This window comes from Apteryx mantelli, chromosome 14, assembly GCF_036417845.1.
Source record: "Apteryx mantelli isolate bAptMan1 chromosome 14, bAptMan1.hap1, whole genome shotgun sequence".
Classification (NCBI taxonomy): Eukaryota; Metazoa; Chordata; class Aves; order Apterygiformes; family Apterygidae; genus Apteryx; species Apteryx mantelli.
Window position 1 is genome coordinate 18,209,435 of NC_089991.1, and position 20,688 is coordinate 18,230,122.

The 20,688-nt window shown below is 42.7% G+C and overlaps 1 protein-coding gene across 4 annotated transcripts in view; it reads right to left on the reverse strand.

Annotated features, from left to right (window-relative positions):
* The window catches only part of SLIT3 (slit guidance ligand 3), a 517,687-nt gene that overhangs the window by 4,012 nt on the left and 492,987 nt on the right, over positions 1-20,688 (reverse strand). For all 4 annotated transcript variants that reach the window (XM_067304842.1, XM_067304843.1, XM_067304841.1 and 1 more), the window contains 3 exons: positions 5,343-5,497; positions 2,997-3,282; positions 533-741 (listed from right to left, as the gene is read on the reverse strand). In XM_067304842.1, the coding sequence (XP_067160943.1) occupies positions 533-741; positions 2,997-3,282; positions 5,343-5,497 (650 nt within the window). The remainder of the gene's footprint in view (positions 1-532; positions 742-2,996; positions 3,283-5,342; positions 5,498-20,688) is intronic.

Genomic DNA, 20,688 nt, shown 5'->3' on the forward strand with positions numbered 1-20,688 from the left:
CCCCGTGGGAGAGCCCAGCATGCTCTAGGATGCCCCAGGAAACCTGCCCAGCTGCCTCAGAGGGAGCAAGCAGGGAGTCCTTGCTGCCGCTTCAGATGAGCAGTGCCTCCTTCCTTCCAGCTCCTACTCCTCTCATCTGCAAAAACCCTTGGTATGGAGGGTAATCCCCCCCCCCCCCCTTTCCCAGCACTGCCGATTACCAGGTCACTGTTTGCTGAGGGTAAACCTCACAACAGCCTCTCCTTCCAACATCCCACCAAAATCCTGGGAGCAGCAAACCTTGAGGGTTCAGGAGGCAGAATAAAACCCTTTGCTGCAAACATCCCCCTTTCCATAAGTTTGGGCTGTAGCTAGCTAGCTCTTGCGTGGCTTTGTTCTCCTCCCTGCGTTGCTGTGCAGAGGCTGAATTAGCCTTACCTTCCTCCTATTTGCCATTTCCCCCTAATAAGGGTTACATGGGAAAGAGGTGAAAACAAAGACGTAAAGCAGAAATGCAGCAGACCAGCATCCTGGGCCCTGGGGCCAAGCGTACCTCTGTCACAATGTTCTCCGCTATAGTTAGGATCACATTCGCAGTAGGGTTCCCCGTGCTCGGAAAGTTTACACTGCCCGTGGTTGCATTTCAAAATCCTGCAGGGGTTTGAGGAATTGTTCTTCTTGTCACAGTACATGCCCGTGTAGCCCTCCATGCACTTACAGGTGTAAGCAACATTGGCCGCCATGCACCTCCCATGCAGACACCTGGAGAAAGAGAAGCATTTAGAACTGGCCTGTGTTAGATGTGAACCTTTCTTTTCCCAGGGATGTTTGCTTTTGGCATTTCTGCCCATTTAATTCCAGGACAATAATCCAAGAAACAGCTGTTCAGTGTCAAACACACTGAAGAAGTGTAAGTTTGCAGTGAATACTGGATAACGTTCAGAGAATACATTCAGAATTTGCAATCACAAACGACCTCTTGGGAAAGCACGAGGCTCCTCCATGAGCATGGACCAGTGCTTGGCATCCACACAAGACAGCTCAGGTTTACAGCATCAGCATGTGGAACTAAGTGCCAACAGTCAAGCTGCATGCCAAGGCCTCCTTAGCAAAATTACTCTACAAATAATATCAGGTGATGAAAAAAGTGTGATAAATTAAGGTCCTTGTGGAAAAGCTATGCACAGAATTATTCACACTCAGCTCTAGTTGGAAGGTTTCCTGGCTCATGTGGTTTGCACTGAGCTTTGGTATTTCCGATGAATATCAGAGGAGAGGTGTTGATCCCTAGCAGGCTCTGTGACACCATCCCCAGACTTGGAACAGGCTGAGAAGAGGAAAGAGGACATCACTGTCCAGCCAAGGGAAAATTGCTTAGGCTCTGTAAACCTTTGCTATATCAGGGCCCCCCTGACATAAACCTGTATCTTTCTTTTTTACTTATTTTATTCTTGGTAGTTTAAAACTGTTTCTGGCTTATGTTGAACCCTTGTCCATTTCATTTCTGATCTATGCAACTAAAAAGCATAAATAATAAAAGCAATAGCAGTCATGTCAAGACATGCAAAATACTATAATTAAGGGATTCACAGTCTTAAAAGCAGTGTTTTCTGCCCCACTAACAGAAGGTGTGCTTGGATAATAACTCTTGTTATTAAATCAACTGCCTGTTCTCTACATTTGCCTTTCTTCATTCAGATTAATCTGTGAGTGCTGGAGCAGATGCCTGCCTGCGTGGTACCACACTCCCTTGGACACAAAGGGCCTGTCTGTAAGGCGACAACTCCAAAAGGCTAAGGTGATTTAACGGAAGGTGGGATATCAAAAAAATAATAAAAACAGACAGAGCTACTTCCCTTACAATGGGGGCACATTCAGTATTGCATAACCCTCATTGGATTATGGGGAAACAATCCCTCATCACTTAAACATCTGGAACTCCCTCACTTTTCTCTTTGTCCAGGCATGACAGCTGGATGTTGAGGTTGGAAATTCAAGGAAACATTTGGGTCTTGGAGACTTTCTTTATTTGAGTCTTCATCCCTTTGGTCTGTAATGTGTCAGGTGCTTATCAACACCTTCCAGAGTTCAGTACCTTGCAGAATTAGACCCAGAAGCAAGTTTAAAATGGTGCCTCTGCCAACTTAAACTTCTGCCCTGACTAAGCAGCCATAACAGTGACTGCTCAGCAGGTCAACTCTAGTTGTCAAAAGCATGTGCTTGTGAAAAGCCCCTTCCACAGATACCACAACCCCAGTAGCTTCTAAACTAACTGTGCTTCCACCTGCTTATGAAACGGCACTGGACTATGCAGACTGCTGATCTGTGTTGGACTGTTACCTTGTGTACCTGGCATAAGCAAGCTCTTCATCCAGTGTTTCTGATGGAGATGTGGTTATTGAGTTTTTGAACTGTGAACAGTTTTCACGCATCCCCTCTTTGCGTGCAACTCTATGCTGTCCCTTAGACTTATACTCTAAAGGGGTGTTTCAGCGTGTAATATTAAAGTTAGCTATTTGGGAAATTTAAAACTGTTCACACTGGAGTGAATGATGGTCTTCAGAGAGTTAGTCTGAATACTGTGCCCAGTACATACTGCTTTAATGGGGACCTTCTTCTAACTATGAGCGTATCACTAAAATGCGTACCTCCCTCTCATAGCTAGCACTGTTCTAGGTAAGTGCAGGCACTCGCTGCCTCACGGGTAATGCATTCCCATTAACAGGAGTTCGTTCATTTTACTGTGTAGCATCACAGCTGAAAGTATGACCTGTAGTATTAATACCTTAGCTCCTCCAGGACAAAGAGCTCATTTGGAGAGGGAGATCTATCAAGCAGCATCAGAACAAGAAGTGGAAATTGAGAGTTGCCAAGGATGCTGACTCACAACCGTCAATAAGTTTATGTGGGAACCCAGCACCTCCAAAAATTGTCAGATGTCATTTTAGAAGACAAAAAGTGAAATATGCATTAGCTGTAAAGCTTCTCCCCTCCCATCAACACTCATTCGAGCTTACTTGTGGTTAAGACATGGGTCTCCAATTTCCTGGTCACAGAGGGGGCCTGTCCAGCCGGGGTGACATTCACAAATCACACTCGTTTTCTCTAGGGACCGGCAAATGCCATGCTTGCAGATGTTACAGGATTTGCAACCAGGAAAGACTCCTAGTGACTGCTGTGGTAAATCCTTGAAATCCTGCAGCTCATTATTGATGCGGACATCGTGAATACAGCCATGAAAACCATTTGGTGTCTTATCTGCACCCTGGCGTAGTGAAGATAATCCAGTAGAGGTTGGGATCCCTTCAGATAAAAACAAAAAGGGAAGGCTTACTCACAGGTACAATGATAGTATGTAAATTATAGTTGCTAACATTTCTTTGCCACAGCCCCCGCCTTATAATCTTTGAAGAATTAATTTTCATAGGACCTTTGCAAGGTAGCTCAGTGTTACTGTTCTCATTCTGGAAATGGAAAGGTAGAAAAATAAAATCACTCCCCTAAGCTTATATAAGAAGTATGTGACAGAAGAAGAAAACAAAAACAGAAACAAAAACAAGCAAACAAAAAAGCCCAGGTTTCCTGGCTAACGGCCATGTGTTCTTGTCCTTAGATAATGCCTCTTCTGTCTATAGCTCCATAGTAATTATCCTTCTGAAAGGTTTAAGAGTGTCTTTACTTGCCGGCACATAGCTACCACCTCTGGGATACAGCAAGATTCCAGCTAGCGTTGCTCAATCACATAGTTAAGGCAGGGAGTGGCAAGACTGATCCCATCGAAACTACTGCAGGGGGATCTCGAGGCAGAGACCAGCACCTCTGGAGGCAGGCCGAGACTCTGGGGCTGGCCCCCTCCATCTGGCTCAAGCGCTTTGGAAGACTCCACAAGCCCGGATGGCCAACAGATTCGTTTGGGAGCCGTGTTACGCTCTCTCCATTGACACCCGTTTGAGCTGTATAGCTGCACTAGCACAGTCAAGTGCTTGCGTTTTCAACTGTGTAGGGCCTCTGAATTTTGCTTTCCATTAGTAACTCCATTTCTAAAGACAGTCTTAAAACCAAAATTTGCTTAACTATGCTTTAGGAGGAGGGTTGTTAGACCAGGTGATGTAGTTGGAGAGATGGACAAGATTCTGGACACATGAAGCCTCAGGTGAGTCTTAGATGGGGTGAATAAAGATTAGTGAAGCTTAGGAAACATTGCTCTGGGGATAATGTAATTAGTTACATTAATTAAGCAGTCTGAAGGGGAAGGACAGCTGGCATCCAAGGGAATGCTAGATGTGGCACATGCAGCAGGTTTAGAAAGAATTAAACAAAACTGTAGTGGGCAATAAAAAGTCTCCACTGAGCCCACAGCTATTGGTATCCAATACAGTTCTTCATCTCAGGTCTCAGATTTGTCCTGTGAAGGCATTTTTGTAGGTATCTTTTGAGAATTAGTATTGATCCACAATGCTCACCCATTAACAAAACGTTTCCCACTGGATTACTTCCTAAGTTCCCTGTATATAAATTGCCATGGTGTTGGTATCTTTTATCCTGAACTAGAGGGAGAAGTTGTCATACCCTCAACATCAAATTATTTTCAATGTATAATGCTTTTTAATAATCTGTGACATTCCTAAGAGGAGCCAATTATAAAAGTTCAACTCTGTCCAAAGCAAGATTAGCCAGTTTTCTAGTTTACAAGGGCAATAAGGGTTCTTTTGGTAAAGGGTTATTAAAAGGAATTTTTTACAAAAGGCTTGACCAGCACAAAGTGATGTTGATAAGAGTTTCTACAATTGGCTTCAATAGTCTGGGGCCAGAAAAAGCCCAAAGACTTTCTGAGTCTATTATAGATCTGACTTTTGTATTTAGAACAGTCTGGGTAGAAAAACAAGTACTCCATGTCACAGAAAAGGAGAGATTTCAACATTCAGTCCGGAATGGAACTGGGGGATTGGGGCGTTACGGGAAAAACAAATCAGTCATGCAGAGCACAGACCTCAGACTCTCTCCCTCATAGCCAGGCACCTAATCAGGGGGATGCTCGTTATTCTGGGCATCTGCTCCCCACCCTACTCGGCCCCTCCTTTCCTAGAAATTCAGTCCTGACTCCGCTGTGCCCAGGAGGTGCTAGGGGAATAGGAAGTACGAAGCAGAACAGCGGGGCAGGTTCTCTGCTCAGGGAAGCAACCTCTGGCAGAGGGGAAAGGCCAACCGCTTCATTGGCAATATCTTGAGCTGACACAGAAAGCTTCTGTCAAAGGCCTTTGCATTTCCCCCCCACCCAGAATCCTTTCCATAGGATGGAAGATGATTTGCTTCTGCAAGGACTAGTTAAAATCTCAACCAAAGTCAAGAGTAACTGGCTGTACCTCCAATGTAGAGGGGTGTGTTGAGGCTGACAGAAGATTGTTTCTGGAGTTTTCCTAGACTCTTGGGAGCCCCCTTGTCCACCACCAGGTTCAGAGTTTGATTCAGCATAACCAGCTCCACGCTATGAAACTGTCCATCATTCACTGTTTCCACACTAAAAATAAAAGGCAGGAAAGAGAGAATTAGAAAATGACATTAACCATGATCTGCCTGCTTCTGTGACACCCCGTCTCCTACTATTATACTTTGAAAAGAACACCTCACATTCCACACTCCTTTATGAACACTGTTTTCTCAACATTTCTCCTAGAGACAGTCTCCAAGGTACAAACTCAAACATTACTGACTCCTATACAGGCATTACCTATACATATATAACACTTGAGAGGACAGCAAATCACTGCATTTGAGAGGGTTGTGTCCATTCATGAATTGGATTAAAAACTTGTGCTTTCACACATGTTCAAGTTGCTTTGTAAACTACCAATGAGCCCTCCCAACTGTCCCATGCAGTCAGCATAGTAACTATTCTACTTGCACTTTCCAGGGCAGAAAAGGGGGAGTGTAGTTTACATGATACGTTGGCTTTGGTGGCAAAATTACTTCAGTAAAGATCTCCTGTTCTCTGCCCTCAGCCGCAGCCTGCTGTTCTTCTGTCACGCTGTTTGGTGCCCATGCTGCAAGCCAGATCACTGCCATGATTTCTTTTTGGATGGTTAGTTTAAACTCTAATCATTTCACAGAGGCAGCTCGGGACTGCAGTGTGGGGCAAGAGCAAGCAGGGGCTTCTGAAACCAGCTTTTCCTCAGAATCAGAGTATCTTGTAACTACGTGCTGAGGCATGCAGACAGGCAGACTGGCTGAGCTATGTAAAGCCAAAGGAGGAATTCAGGACTCGTTGACTTGAAAATGACGGGCATACTTTGTCCAATGCAACACAGTCCCACCTGAATGCAAGGAAAACCGACAAATTGTTACTCCTCTTTGAGAAACATTTAGGGGTAGATTGTGCCTTGAAAATAAGACAAAGCATTTTTATGGGCCAGCTAATCATCTCAGCGGACAATATATTAAAGGCACTATGTATTTATTGCTCAGGTATTTTGAGCAGTGATTTTCAAATGCATTAGGCCTGCAGTCATTCAGGTAGCTCAACAGCTGTTTGCCAGTCTGTACCACGTACAGTCTGCACTTTCAGTTCAATCACCCAGAAATTAGGAGGTGCAGTGCTAAAATTCAGTTTGTACCAATCTATCACATTTTATTTTCAGGGCAGCTTCAGCTCTCGAGCCTTTACACTGCATGTTGAAATTCGCTAAAACAACATGATAGCTTCATTGTACCTAAAGCAGGAAGAGACCGAACGGGGGGCAAGGGATATACATGGGATTACCTGCTCTTGAGCAAAAAGAGTTTCAAATTAAGCTTGTAGCTATAGAAGTGATGGGACTTTTCTGTTGCTGTAAATGTAATGAAACGTTACAGCCTCTATTCCACACACATGCAAACACTAATGCATAATGAGACTCTGATAGCAGTCGTGGTTACAGCAGAAATTAAACTGTGGGCTATGTAAACTGCCCACATGCCAATACATTATAAGCTTGGCTTGCATGCACCCTTTTCCAAATTCTTCCCAGCAGGCTTGCGAGCTGTGTGGTGGTTCTGTTACGTAAGGATACAGACAAAAAACACCAATTGTGGGATTTAGACATCGTGAGACATTGCTTAGATGAAAATCTGGATTGGGCATTGCTGCACAAGTGGTAAATAACAGTGAGATATAGTAAAATATAAAATGTTGGTTTTACGAATGGGTCATTCACATGGTCCATATGCTCAGCATCATTTCTCAGTAAATCAGGAGATCACAGGTCAGATTAATCTCAGGTATTTTGGAAGTCTGCAATGTAGATGTCTACATCTGAGTTATTTGCCTAGATTTTCTCTACTACCAGTTGAGAGAGACAGGCATGCTTTAGGAGTGGCTCATCTCTAAAGACAAACCTCCTTTTAGATGTATCTGCCTCTTGATGTAGATGACATGCCACCCATCCTTAATGTCCAGTCTTGCCTCACTGATATATAAGGGAGTTGTGCCATTGAAATAGGTCCTCAAGTTTAGAAACAAGTTAAAAAAGGAGGAAAGTACTGGAATTTAGTTGTTTCTGGCATAACTTTAATTTTTATACAGTGTATTTACAGTGGACCTGACAAACCAATTACAAATGAGCAGTGTCAGACAGCAAGTCATCACTACAGCGATTTTTGAGGACCAGTGTAGTTAAGAACAGAGCACTGCTGTTTCGGTATATGGCAATCTGAAGAACTAGGCTAATGTCCTACTACAGTGCTACTGTCCCTGCAGGTTTTTGGGATGAATCACAAACACATATGCCACTAAAAGCTTACAAAGTTCTTAACGGATTATAACATGACAGCAGTATGTGAGCACCTTTACTGAGTGGGTTTACATAAAAATAAGGTAAATTAGTTCTGTCAAAGAACAATTCCCCGGGAAGTTTTTTTTGACTGAACTGTTTGCCCTTGACCTTCCAGGATGTCATTTCTTGCTGCCCATTCTTAGGATGGTGAGACAGCCCCGAGGAGGCTGGTCTCAAGATGCCAGAGCTGATGGTCCTGTTTGAAGTGTTTGTTAGAAAAAAAAGTCTGGACACTGTACAAAAACTCCAGAACCAGTTGATCCAGCAGACGGTGTGGCTCAAAATACAGTTGTACCAGTGCCACTGAAAGAGCAGTGAATTGCAGCACAAGGGCAGAAATAAGTGGCTGGTCCTATTGCCAAAGATGGTCTAGTGTGTACCCCTCAGAAAAGCAAACCTGTCGTTGTTGTACTCAAATTTTCTGTAGTAGGGCCCACATTTCTGTCAGAGAAATTTTAGGATTTACAACTCAAGGCTGCAAACAGCTGGTCCAAACTTTCTGTTTCAATATTCTTGAATTCTGCTAAATATCTGCCGTATTATGGGAAACAGCTGTGTTACAGCAATGGGCAGACTGGATGATCATTATGTACTCCCTGCCTATCTAACTGCAGGGTTGTTACGCTTAATTCATATGTATCAAGTACTTAGATTTTCAGCTGAAAGGTGCTAGATAAATGGAAATGCCTATTTGTTTTTGTTAGTCCGTGCAGAAGTGCCAATGAAAGGAAGAAGAACAGCCAAAACCCATCGGCTCTGACAGCCGTGCATTGAGGAGCTGGGAGGAGTAGCTGTACGACAAGGAACCCTTCCCACTGGTGGGATCAATATCTGAAGCTAACGCACAAAACTACTTCCTTATCTGAAGGAGGCCAAGCTATGACCATTTGTCAGAGGACAACATTATCACATTTGGCAGTGCTAGCTCTTCCTTGGGCCAGGATTTCACAGGCATTAATCACCTACTCCCCCACAGCATGTGCTTTTTCCAGATTATGTAGAAGAGCCTTGACTAATAGGCAAACAAAAGTCTGTGTGTCCTGGCAATGCAACCAGCCATCCCACACAGCGCTCACGCTTTTCAGCATATCCAGAGCTAGTGTTTTCATTGGAAAAGGAGCGAGGTGTACTCACCTATAGGTACCGGCAGGTGAACATTATTCAGTTCTGACTCTTACACTTTTTAACTCATAAGAGAAGTAAAATATTGTATGCCTATAAACTGAGAAACAGAAGGTAGCTTCAGCTGTCATCCAACACTGTAGTTTTGGAAAGCAGATAAAGGCAAAACAGGCAAAGCACTCATTTGCTTTTTGAGAAGACACTAACATATGATGGAAGAGCTGAATGTGGACAGCCAGGATGGCAGAAAATCCCTCGCCAGTAGATACTTGTATTAAAGCATTTATTGTTGTTGCTGACAGAAAGACTTTAAGAAGTCTTTGGATTTTGAGAGAGACTGAGACAACACTGGGGGAGAAGCCAGCAGTGAGGGAAACGCTACACAAACTCTCCTCGGAGCCTCTTATGTAGCTGGGCCCTTAGGAGACTCGGCAATCGTCTGAGACAGTTGGAGACAGTGGCTTGGCCAGAGATGAAGGGAAGAAAGCCACAGACGCTGAACAGTGCATCACCACGCAGCTCGGAGCACAAACTTGCTGCGCTCGGCTTTTTTTCAAGGGGCCTCTTCCTGACCCAGCTCTCTGCAAGGGTTTTATTAAAATCTTAATTGGATTCTTATTGGGGATCAGGTGGTCTTACAGAGCTCATCCTCCTGCCACAGCCTGCAGTATGTAAATACCTGCCTCGGAGTCAGGGATTTATTGTGTTTCATCGGCAATCTCATTCGACAGCGCTACCGTGCACGATGCCAGGGGACACGGGTGCGGGAGCTTTTAACCTGCTGTATTGACACTGGCAATGATGTGGCGAACATGAGCTGCCGGATTAAGACAGGAACAGCAAGGTGTAAACATTTTATGGCTCTGCAAAGCCCCGAGGCAAGGAGTCCAAAATTGCCGCTGCGGTAGCTGTAGCGTATAACCAAATCAGCATCTGACCACGAGAGGGAGATGGAGTATCACAGAAGGACCAAAGTGCTTTGGAAAAGCAGCAAGGCTTTTGCATTCCTCTCCTTCGCTCCCCAAACCTGGGCTTTTTACAGCTTCATTCACAAATGAATATTGCACTCTATTACTCACTCAGGAGAGAGGCAGAAGAACTTTTACAAGCTGATGCTGCAGGTTTATTTTGGCTTGCTGCTTAGAATTTATTTACTAAAGCAGATCTTCTAATGTCACACACCTGACAGCTGACTTGATCTTACACAACTCCTTCCTTTCTGCAAAGGTTTTCATGCTTTATGATTAAATCAAAATAATATGTTTGAGCAAGGCAAGGGAGAGGGGAAAGGAACTGAAGGAAGAAGCAAAATGGCTGCTGGATTTGCACCAACTTCTTTTTCAGGGGCACTGACAAAACCAAGTCCTGTTTTTTGAGATTTTCCAAACTATCAAAGAGTCATGAATTTTTAGCCAACTTACATTTGCACTATTGTGGGCCACTACCACTGGATATTATATAGTTTCCAATATAGTCTTGTTAAATAAAGGGAGGAATACGTTTAAGTGTAAACATTTGAAGCGTAAGCAAGGATTTCCAGGAATTTAATTTAATAATGCAGCTTGCTTAACAATAAACAGTAAAAGGAGCCAAAAGACCAGCTTTATATAAAATGGAAAGATTCTTCTTCAGGACCTGGGAATTGCTTCACTGACTGCCATAAATAGTTTGCTTAGGGCCCATCTCATCACAGACATTTCATATACACTGTTCTCACAGTTTTGACAGGACTTTCACTTAAGGCTTGTTACAAACTAGACACTGAGAAACCATTTCAGTTACCATCCAAGTGTAGTCACTTCTGGTGCCTTAGAAATAGTTACCCTGAGCAACAGGAAGTAATGGATGGCCAAATCCTGACCTTCAGCAGGAGGATCGGCTGTTCCAGCGGTGCAGGGAGAAGATCCACATCTGAGCAAGCCCCCGCAGGTCCCAAGGCAGGAGAGCTGCATTCCTGCTCCGCACTGCCGGACTGAGCGGCTCCGGGAGGCTCTCGCTTAGGGAACGTGCTGCTCCACAACCAGCAGCGTCGCTCACCTCGCTCAATGCATTATTTTCCTTTCATCAAGGTTACCCTAGCCTTTCATTACTATACTATACTATGCAGCTGAGAGCTGGTTGTAGCATCTGATCAAATCTGGCAAAAACACCCAGGAAAATACTAAAACAAGATCAGACTGTTACTCTTTCCAAAAATACCACCGAAGCAGCAGCAGTACACTCAGGAATAAGTTTTATTTTACTGTAATCTTCAAGCAATGCAGCATCCCTTCACATTGCACTGAAGCCTACACACAAAAATAACACAAGGAAAATAGTAGCACTATTAATCATCATCACTGAACCTCACATGAGAAATTACTGGAAGGTATTGCCTTCAACTGCTCAATGATCCAGATAGCTTAACTTGTAAGGTCATTGAAATTATAGCTTTAGCAGTTACAGGCTCAGGCTATAGGTTATGATGTCTCCTCCAGATCTGGATAGTCTATTATTTTCACTGAGGATTCCCTGATTTCCTCTTTTTCTTATAGGCACCTAATCACCTACTTTAATTCTCTATGCACTGGAGACTTTTATTCCACAGAATTATAGGTATGTCTTCAGGTCTAGATAAACGCCCTACAGGTTCCTGTGCCTAGTCAATAGAGGAAGCTAAGCACTTCTGAAAACCTCTGAAAATGGATTCAGATGGTCTAAATGCTGTGCTGAGAATCACTGAGAAAAAGCCTACAGGGGAAAAGAGATGCAAGGACCTGGGTGAAATCTCAGCCATGTGGATATTGCTCTTAGTGTCTGCAATCTGTGTAAGATTCCTGCAAACAATCTACAGATAAAACAACCCACCTGAGCGACGCAGCTAAGCGTATATGTGGGGAGAGCACAACTTCCAAACCTCATGAGAACACCACTGGGCTCAGCACCTCATGTTCCCTCCATGCCAACGTGGGAAGCTGGGAGCGGCTCTCGCAGGGAGCGGAGCCCAGCAGAGAAGGGTCTATGGAAGAGCCATTAAAACATCATATTGCAGGGAGTTGGCCTCATCCATCAGAGCAATTCCAGAGCGATGGGCAAAAGGAGTCCTCATATGGGGCCCTCCACACACACACGCAATGGACACCATCTCTGCCAGGGGCTCAGACTCCATAGCACAAAGGAATGAAGGGAAGGGATGTGTATTAAACATTAAAAACACAGCAAATACATGAAAGAACAGATTTCCTTGCTCATTTTTGGTCTATTTCTCTTCTGCCTCCTATATTTTCTTTCCTCTCCACTTCAGGCCCAAACACACACTGCTGTTATAAACACTGCCTCCCCTTGCTCTAATACCCACCAGAGATTTAGAGCTGCGCCACTGCAAATATGCCACTGAACAGAAATGCATTAAAGGATTAAACCATTCAATTTGAGCTTGTAAAACTTGGGCTTTGGGGTGGTGGTTTTTCGCTGATGTGTAACGTACCTTTAGTGGAGACAGCAGGGAACAGCAGGGCAGAGGAGTCAAAAACAAAAATAGCTTTAAATATCACAGCACACCATGTCACTGAGGAAATGTATAGCCATCAATTATGCAAATGAGGACATCAATTCATTAACTATGATCTCCAGATTTTCCTGACCTCTGTCTTAATGGGGACATGCCTCATTTGAAGCGCAGAACAAAGCAAACATGAAGATGGGAAGTGACTGAGGAGTGAAGGCCACAGAGTACACTGAAGTTAAGCAGTGTTTGAAAACACTCAGAGTAGAAGGGAATGACCAGAAATCCTGTCCAAAAGCTAAATCAGTTTATGACGCACGAAAACGGCAGGCATGGGAGAAGAGGTACCAAAATCAAGAAATGCACCGTTACAGCTGCAAGGAAATGCATTAAGGCGTTAGTGATTTGGGAGTGGTGAAAGTCATTCTGCACCGGGCTTACTTCAGGTATCAGTGGTGGTGATGGTTTTTCATCTCTCCAAGTTACGGTTACCTCCCATCCTTAGTTACAGTTATAATCAGTCCCCAGTCTAAAATAGATTGAAACTTCTCCATGGCAACAAAGGCAAAACCATAATTGGAGTCATGTTTGTGCTGTTTCTACAATAACCCATCACTTCAAGCACTATCATCTTCAGAAGCCAAATTAAAAAAAAACATGTTGAGAAAAAGCAAGAAAAATGTTAATGAAACACAAAACTAGGGAAGTAAGAGGTGAAAAAGATGTATTAAAGCACTCAAGTTCACTTTCAGCTCAAAACTTACTCTCCTTTATTATTTTCAGTCCTGTTTTACATGACTCCAGTGTTGAGTGCTCTCTGGGAGACCTGACGTTAAGATTTTTGTTCCTTGATACCTACATTTTCATTTGCTTGGTTTTATTCCTTTTCTTGTACTTAACTCAGTAGACCACCCATCTTTCTCTTCTTGGTGTTTACAACCCCTAAACACTGGCAGCTGATTACTGTATCTCCCTTAATGATCATTTGGCCAGGCTATGCATATCTAATTTCCACTCATAATTCAATTCCTGCAGCACCCCTGCCAACAGTGAAAGCTATTGTATTACAGACCTTCTAAGGGAAAAACAAGGACCTTTTTTATACCACCGCAACATGCAATTCACACAGTCCTGACCCCTTTCCCCAGATTATTCATAAAAGGGTCAGATTCATGGCGAGGGTAAACAGACCTTGTTTGCAGTAAATTCTCAAAGCTTCACTAGCATGGGCAGAAGGTCTGACACCCCCCTCCAACCGCACAAAGCCTGTAGCAGCCCCCTGTACTATCAAGGTGTCTCTGCAGAGCTGCATACTTCGTTCTGCTAACTGAAAATTTGTTAAAAGCAAGTGCAATGGCAATAAACATAGCTTGAATGAGCATTTCAAGTCAGGGGCTCTCCTGAAAGGCAGATCACGATGCTGCTGCCTTCCCGTCTCACTGCCCGAGAACAAGCTGGCACATCCCGGCAGTCAGCGTATTTCAGCACAACGAGCAATTGCTTCTTAATATCTTTACTGTAACATGCATCATATAAAATATATAACAAACCAAATAAATACAGAATGCAAAAATGATCACATATAGATTCTGCAATACTATTAGGGCTCATAAAATCAGTTATCCTGAAAAAGTTAGACTGCAAACATCAGTTTGCAGAGAAGGGCAAGCCCTGACATAGCAGCAGCCGGTCCCAGCGCTGCAGTGCCACATCCTCAGAGGAGGAGGAGAGGCTTCCCTGCACATGGACACTGCTGTGGGGCACACAGCAGGACGTGTGGGACAGCCCGACCTGCTCCACCAGGGCTCAAAACAAAACATGGTGCTTGGCTTTACGCTGTTCAGTGCTAGTATTAAACACTATTGAAAACAACTATGCCATTCAGCCAGATATCAAATCTCAGCTTGTTTCTGAGGAGGAGGTTTATCAGGTGTCTTCACAGGGTCATTTTACCAGAGGGAATACTACACACAACCTATCCTCTTTTCCTCTCGTGAAAATACCAAGGTATCGGCCATTTAGTCACAGTGACCAGGGCCATCACAGAACAGAATTAAAAGTGCTTCCAAACTGAAAGACAGACAGACAATGAAGCTTTCTAGTTGAAACTGGAGGCTAAACCCTAAGAAAGAAAACTGTGTCCATGTAGAAACCTAATACATGGTCAGGAAATGAAATTGTTTTCACATCATCTGTGGCAACATACCTATAGTTGCATGACTTTGCATAAAAATAAGTAAAGTTTAGATAAAAATAAACAAAATCTGTTACTATGTGGAAACCCTGAGAACAGCAGTTATCTCAACCACCTTTTCCAGAGGCTTTGGGGCATCCTGGCAGATGCAGAACAGTGCGTCTCATTTTTATACTGGGAAGGAGCACTGAAACAATTGTGCACAGAATCAACCGCACCTGTGTGATAATCCTGAACACCAATTCTGCATGCACTTGTTCTAACAGAAACTGTCATCTATTGAATCCAGAACTTGGGGTTTTGCATAAATGCTATATACATCTATCACACATGGTACACATCTATATTTTGTGTTAGTCATCATGTTTACAACAAATTTATAGGCAGAAGAAATAAACATGTTACATTGGCTTGCTACATTTTTTTTGTAAGAGAAAAACCTCATGATTCAAGACATAAGCCAGCCATTAGTGGATAGGAAGTTTATAAAATTAGTTTGGCTATGATTAGGTTTATTCCATCACTGTCTATTACAGGGATTCTTCAACCCTCCTCTGAAGCAATCGGTATTGGCCAGCTTCAGCAATGCACTACCGGACTAGGGACCTACGGTATATTAAGAAAATACCTTTTAAAATACTTTCGCACACTTCTCTCCTGGTTACTCACTGGACAGAGAGCTCAGCACAAGGCCATGTTTCCAACATTCAGGAACAAACCCGGCTCCTCAGAAGCTGGACTAACACCAGTAATCATTTACAAAGCTCCTGAGCTGCCAGGACCACTGCCATAGTCCCACTGATGCTCTCACTACAGGAGAGAGCGAGGCCGAGTTATGGAGAGACCAATGACTAAATCAAGTTATCTGCTGGGGCGGAAGAAATGGTTCTCATTTCACAACTACTTTTGGTTTGGCTAGGCAGTGTTAAAGCTCAAACTGAACTGGCTAAAACTCAACCCAACTGCCTACTTTTACAAACAGGAAATGCTTCCTTTATAGTGGAGGGCCCTGCATTTTCAGCAGCAATTTTCTTTTGATGATAGTGCTATAATAATACTTTTAGTTATAGTCAAATACCACTGTAGAGAACAACTTCTGGCTTGTGCATTCAATTTTACAAAAGCCCAAGACTACTAACCCTGAAAACCAACAAGTACCTCCAAGGTGCAGGGCTGCTCCTAGAACACAGCATGCTTTCAAGAACAAATATCTTCCTTTTTTATGCTCTCAAAAATACTTTAAAATGGTTAACCCTCTCCTACAGCCAAGTAAAATATCATGGCTGTGAAGGATTTGCTTTCCCTCTTTAGGCCTGCTCCCCGCAAGTGCCCATTACAGTCACGAGGGCAAGGCACTGCATGGGAGCAGTATGCCGTACAAGTAGACTCTAACTAGAGACTGAACTCAGACTGTTTCAACACATTGATTCCTTTGTGTTTTTTTCCCCTCCACTTTTTTGCTTATTTATGAACTATCGCTATCTCCTCACCTCTCATTTCTTCTTTGGATTAATACTGTTATCTTGCTGACTTCTTTACATTTTTACTATTATTCTGTGCACAGCAATATTCAGATTTTTTTTAAAAAACAGTGATAAAGGTGTCAGCAATAGCATAGATGACCACATTCCTAATTAAAAGGATACAAACAACACCCCTGTTTTGATGTCAAGTGGTTGTAATATGAGTTAATTCAAATGATTAGTTAAAAGGGCATGAAAGCCTATTTGGAGGAAGAGCATCTACTGTGTTTATTGCCTTCACAAACTGTGGCTTAAGTTCTCCAAAGTTCAGTCCTGAGTGCCGAGGGGAAGACACAAATCAGTTGGTGTCACTTACATTTCTTCTTGTGAATTAGCAGCCCAGGTACCCTGGCAGCACTTGTGTTACTGCTGTTCGGACAGGAGACTTCTGAGCATAACTTTGGGATGATATCCAGAAGGCTTGGGCCCTACTGAACGCGGCCTGAACCTCAGAGAACTTCATTTCTATTTCTGTCACTACCACAGTTCAAGTGGCATTGGGCCAGCTATTCCTCAGTGCCTGTATCTGCTAAATAGACATGCTAACCCTGACTTGCTTTGTGAAAGGCTTGAATTTCTCTCTTAAAACACCCAACGCATAGGTATAAGGTCAACAGTAGTATAACAAATGAGGTTAGAAATAAAGCTGTGGGTCAGGAGCACAGTGATTCTGGATCCATACTGAAGAGATTTACAAATAAAAATTAATTCAGCTGAACAAGATTTTGCTGGCTAAGGCCTCAGGCAGCCTGAAGGACAACACTTTACTCTTCTCTAAGCTTCAGCTCACCAGAAGAATGTTTCTGAATTTCATGAAAGCAAATATTTGATTCTTAACATAATGATAAAAATTTGATGATGTTCTAAGGTTTTGGTCTTACATTTTCACAAAAATCCAAGGAAAACTAGGGAAATACTATGTTTATAGTTTGACAAGAACTCAAACACTTGTCTTTTTTGTTCCATTCAAATACACCAGAGCCCTTTATAAAAGTAAGAAATAATTCATCTGTCTTTTGCCTTGGCTCATGCAAGATGTATAAGTACATTCAGAATTTACAACATTTACTGTGCAGGTCAGAGATTAATGCCAGCTGCTTTCATTATATTTGATGCAAATTCCCTAAGGAGTACCTGAAAAAATAAGGGAGCGTGATAGAGAGAATAAAATGAATTGCAAATATGCAGAATTGTTAAGGGCTCACTGATGCCTCATAGAAATCTCCCAAAAACAGTCTATTTAGAGACCATCCAGGAGTATCAAACAGGAATCCCACCAGGGACAGGCCCAGCACCAGCTGCAGGCTATGAAGGTATTATGAAGGAAAGGACCAGTCACGCAGTTAGCTCTGCAGAGACACTTCTGGCAAATACTGGGTTTGATGAGCCCTAATACTGTTTCTAAGAATAACTAATGCTTTCCCTCCTCCAGCACATTCCTCCCTAAAATGCAGTGTATTAATGATGCAAGCTCCTAGGCCCCTTCACAGGTAAGCATTTGCAATTACAGAGAGGCAATTACAGAAAAATCCCATCTCCCTGATCTTCAGTAGATGCAGAAGTTTTTCCTTCGCCAAAGTAACTGTTACACCTCAACACCAGATGGGTGGAGGAGAAGTCTTAGAAATCTGAATGGAGACGCCAAACTCCTTGAATATTACCCAGTTCAGTTCTTCGGAGCTGCCTACTCAGGAATCTGTTGTGAGACAACTGCACAGTGGTGGCCATGCTGGCTGGACCACCACTGCCCCACCACCCAGAGGAGAAGGGAGGACTGCCTCACCTCCTGGAGACCCCTAGCACCTTCCCCAAACACCTTCAGCATGCACAGAGACCCATATTTAATGTGTCATCCCACAGTCATCAAATATGAGGCAGAAACAGTAAGAATTTAAACTCCCTTGACTTGAGGTCTTGTGCTTTAACCACAAGAACATCCAGCTAGTCTCTGTAAGAATTAGCCAGACAACTAGAATTGCATGATACAATCTGTAAGAAATATTTTTAATGATGAAGCATTTTTGAAAACAGATTATAGAAGAATACTTATATAAAGAACTATAATATAGTTTGGGTGTAGGCGCTGCAGAAAGACAAACACAATGAATTCTTGTATTTTCCTAACTGCCTCCTTTTTCACTGCTGCCAGGAAGCATGCATGAAAACATATGATTTTACACCAGTAACAGCTGCATCATGCTTTTTACCAGATATGACAGTTTGTATGCAACATGGCAATCTGGGTACTCAGGAGGGAATTACATCATTAGTTTAAATGTCAAATTTCTCTTTTCCATTTCTATTAATGAAAGATTGATCTAGCATTCAAATCAGTATCATTGTATAGTAGCATAAAACCTATCATAAAAAAGAAATTACAAGTAAGGTCTTATCTCTGGTTCAAGAACAAGATATAGGAAGAGATACCGGAAAATACGAAGCTCTCCCTGTAGAAGACAGTTAAACAGGTATCAGTTTCAATGACTGACAGCTCAAACTACAAAGTTGAAATGCTTTTTTGCTAATTCCAAGTTTTAACAACTGCAGCATTCTGGCAAATAAAAGCAGTGCATTCATCATCAGGTGGTATCTTAAATTAAGGTAGGATATCTGAGAGATTTACTTTATTTCAACAACTCATTGTTGGCTCATTATTAAGTACTGTCATGGTATGGAAGAGTAACTCTCACCAGTCCAGAAATCAAGAGGTCCATAAAGCACTCAGAAACAGAATTCTGTTCTCATTTATGTATCTACAGAGTAGCTAAATAGAATAAAAGAAACAACATATCAGAATGCTACTTTACAAAGTGGGTCTTCTGTAAGATGTTCGCTATGAAGTTCAGAAAGCCTTTATTGCACATCTTACAAGTGAAGAGTTCCTGTGATAGATCAGTAGGGTTTTCTGTTAAAAGGAGGATTTCAATCTACCATTATTCATGCACTAACTTGCATTTCCCTCTTATTTGCTGATAAATGACAATATATTTTATGCAATTGCTTCCACTGGATCTTTGCTAACTTTAGCTGACTAGAATGCAAGACAACTCCAACTGCAACTTTAACCTTTCTATCCAAGACATACTACAGGAATGGATACATATCAAGCAAATCTGAACCTATAGCAAGTTAATCTTGGGCTTTTCTGGACTAACCTTGCACTGTATCTCTACTTAAACAAATCTGCTCAAAGAAGCAAATGAGATACAGGAACAGGTCTGCTCCCACAGCCAGAGACAGTATGCGCTCACAGAGCAGATAAAATAAACTGCTCTTTCCTGGCTATTATGCCATATCCCTGTTCTCAGACAATCTCCTAAATAATTTTTCAAAGTGAGCCCATCTGCAGAACACATTACAGCAGGTAAAGTTCAGAGTACACACACAATTTGTCTTGCAACATACATTAACCCTGGCAATATACCTACGGGATAGGGAAGGATTCTGCAATGGGATCCACTGTTTCACCCACCCAGCACCCTCAGCTGAACACTTCTGAAAACTGCCTACAAGTACGCTTTACCTGATACTAGCTTCCAAACCTGTCTGACAACAGGCATCATCCCTAAACATATTACGTGAGTTAGCCAAGTAGCTTGCTAATTTTACAGGCATACCTCGGAGATACTGTGGGTTCGGTTCCAGACCACCGCCATAAAGCGAATATCGCAATAAAGTGAGTCACACGAATTTTTTGGTTTCCCAGTGCATATCAAAGTTATGTTTACGCTATACTGTTGTCTATTATGTGTGCAGTAGCATTATGTCTAAAAAAACAATGTACAAAATGTGACACAGAGACATGAAGTGAGCACATGCTGTTGGAAAAATGGCACTGATAGACTTGCTACAAACCTTCAATTTGTAAAAAACACAATATCTGCAAAGCACAATAAAGCAAAGTGCAATAAAACGAGGTATGCCTGTATTGTTCTTCAGCATCATTAATGAAACTCATCACGGAGATGCCTGTGACTTCCCATATCCCATCATGGGGGTCCCAGAAATAGCCAGTAAAATGTCGCAGTTACAGTACAGGAACCAGGTCAGTGATAGATTTCCTGGTACAGTTCCCAGCAGGCAATATTTTAAGGCCTCCTCCTCTTTTGGCAGACACTTCTGAAGAAAAGCAAGAGCCAAAGCACTGCTCATCCCTTCCAAGGAGCGGACCCCTTTGGAGGACCGCAGCTCCGGATATTGCCAGTGATAATGACTCTAGCAGTCTTTCAGCAGAGCTACTCAAAGTCAAACAGTCCACTTTTGCTGAGGATGAGAGCTAAATGAAGCATCTGAATGAGGGAATAAGGAGTAGGTGGCACAAAAGGCAAATGGTTTTACCAATGGTGAGACTGAGCTTTGAATGTTGTGTGTTCTCCTAGTATCCTTATTTCTAACGCAAAATGAAAAGTTATAGAAGCTGCAGGAAAGAGTCCCTAAAATGCTTAAGGTTTGAATAAAATGCTTCACACTGACTCTGCTGTTCATTTCAACAAAATACGAGTTAGGAGGCAATACAAGTACAGATAAACTCATGGGAGCCAGCACCGGGTATAACACAACTTGCAGTTCCCTGGAGAA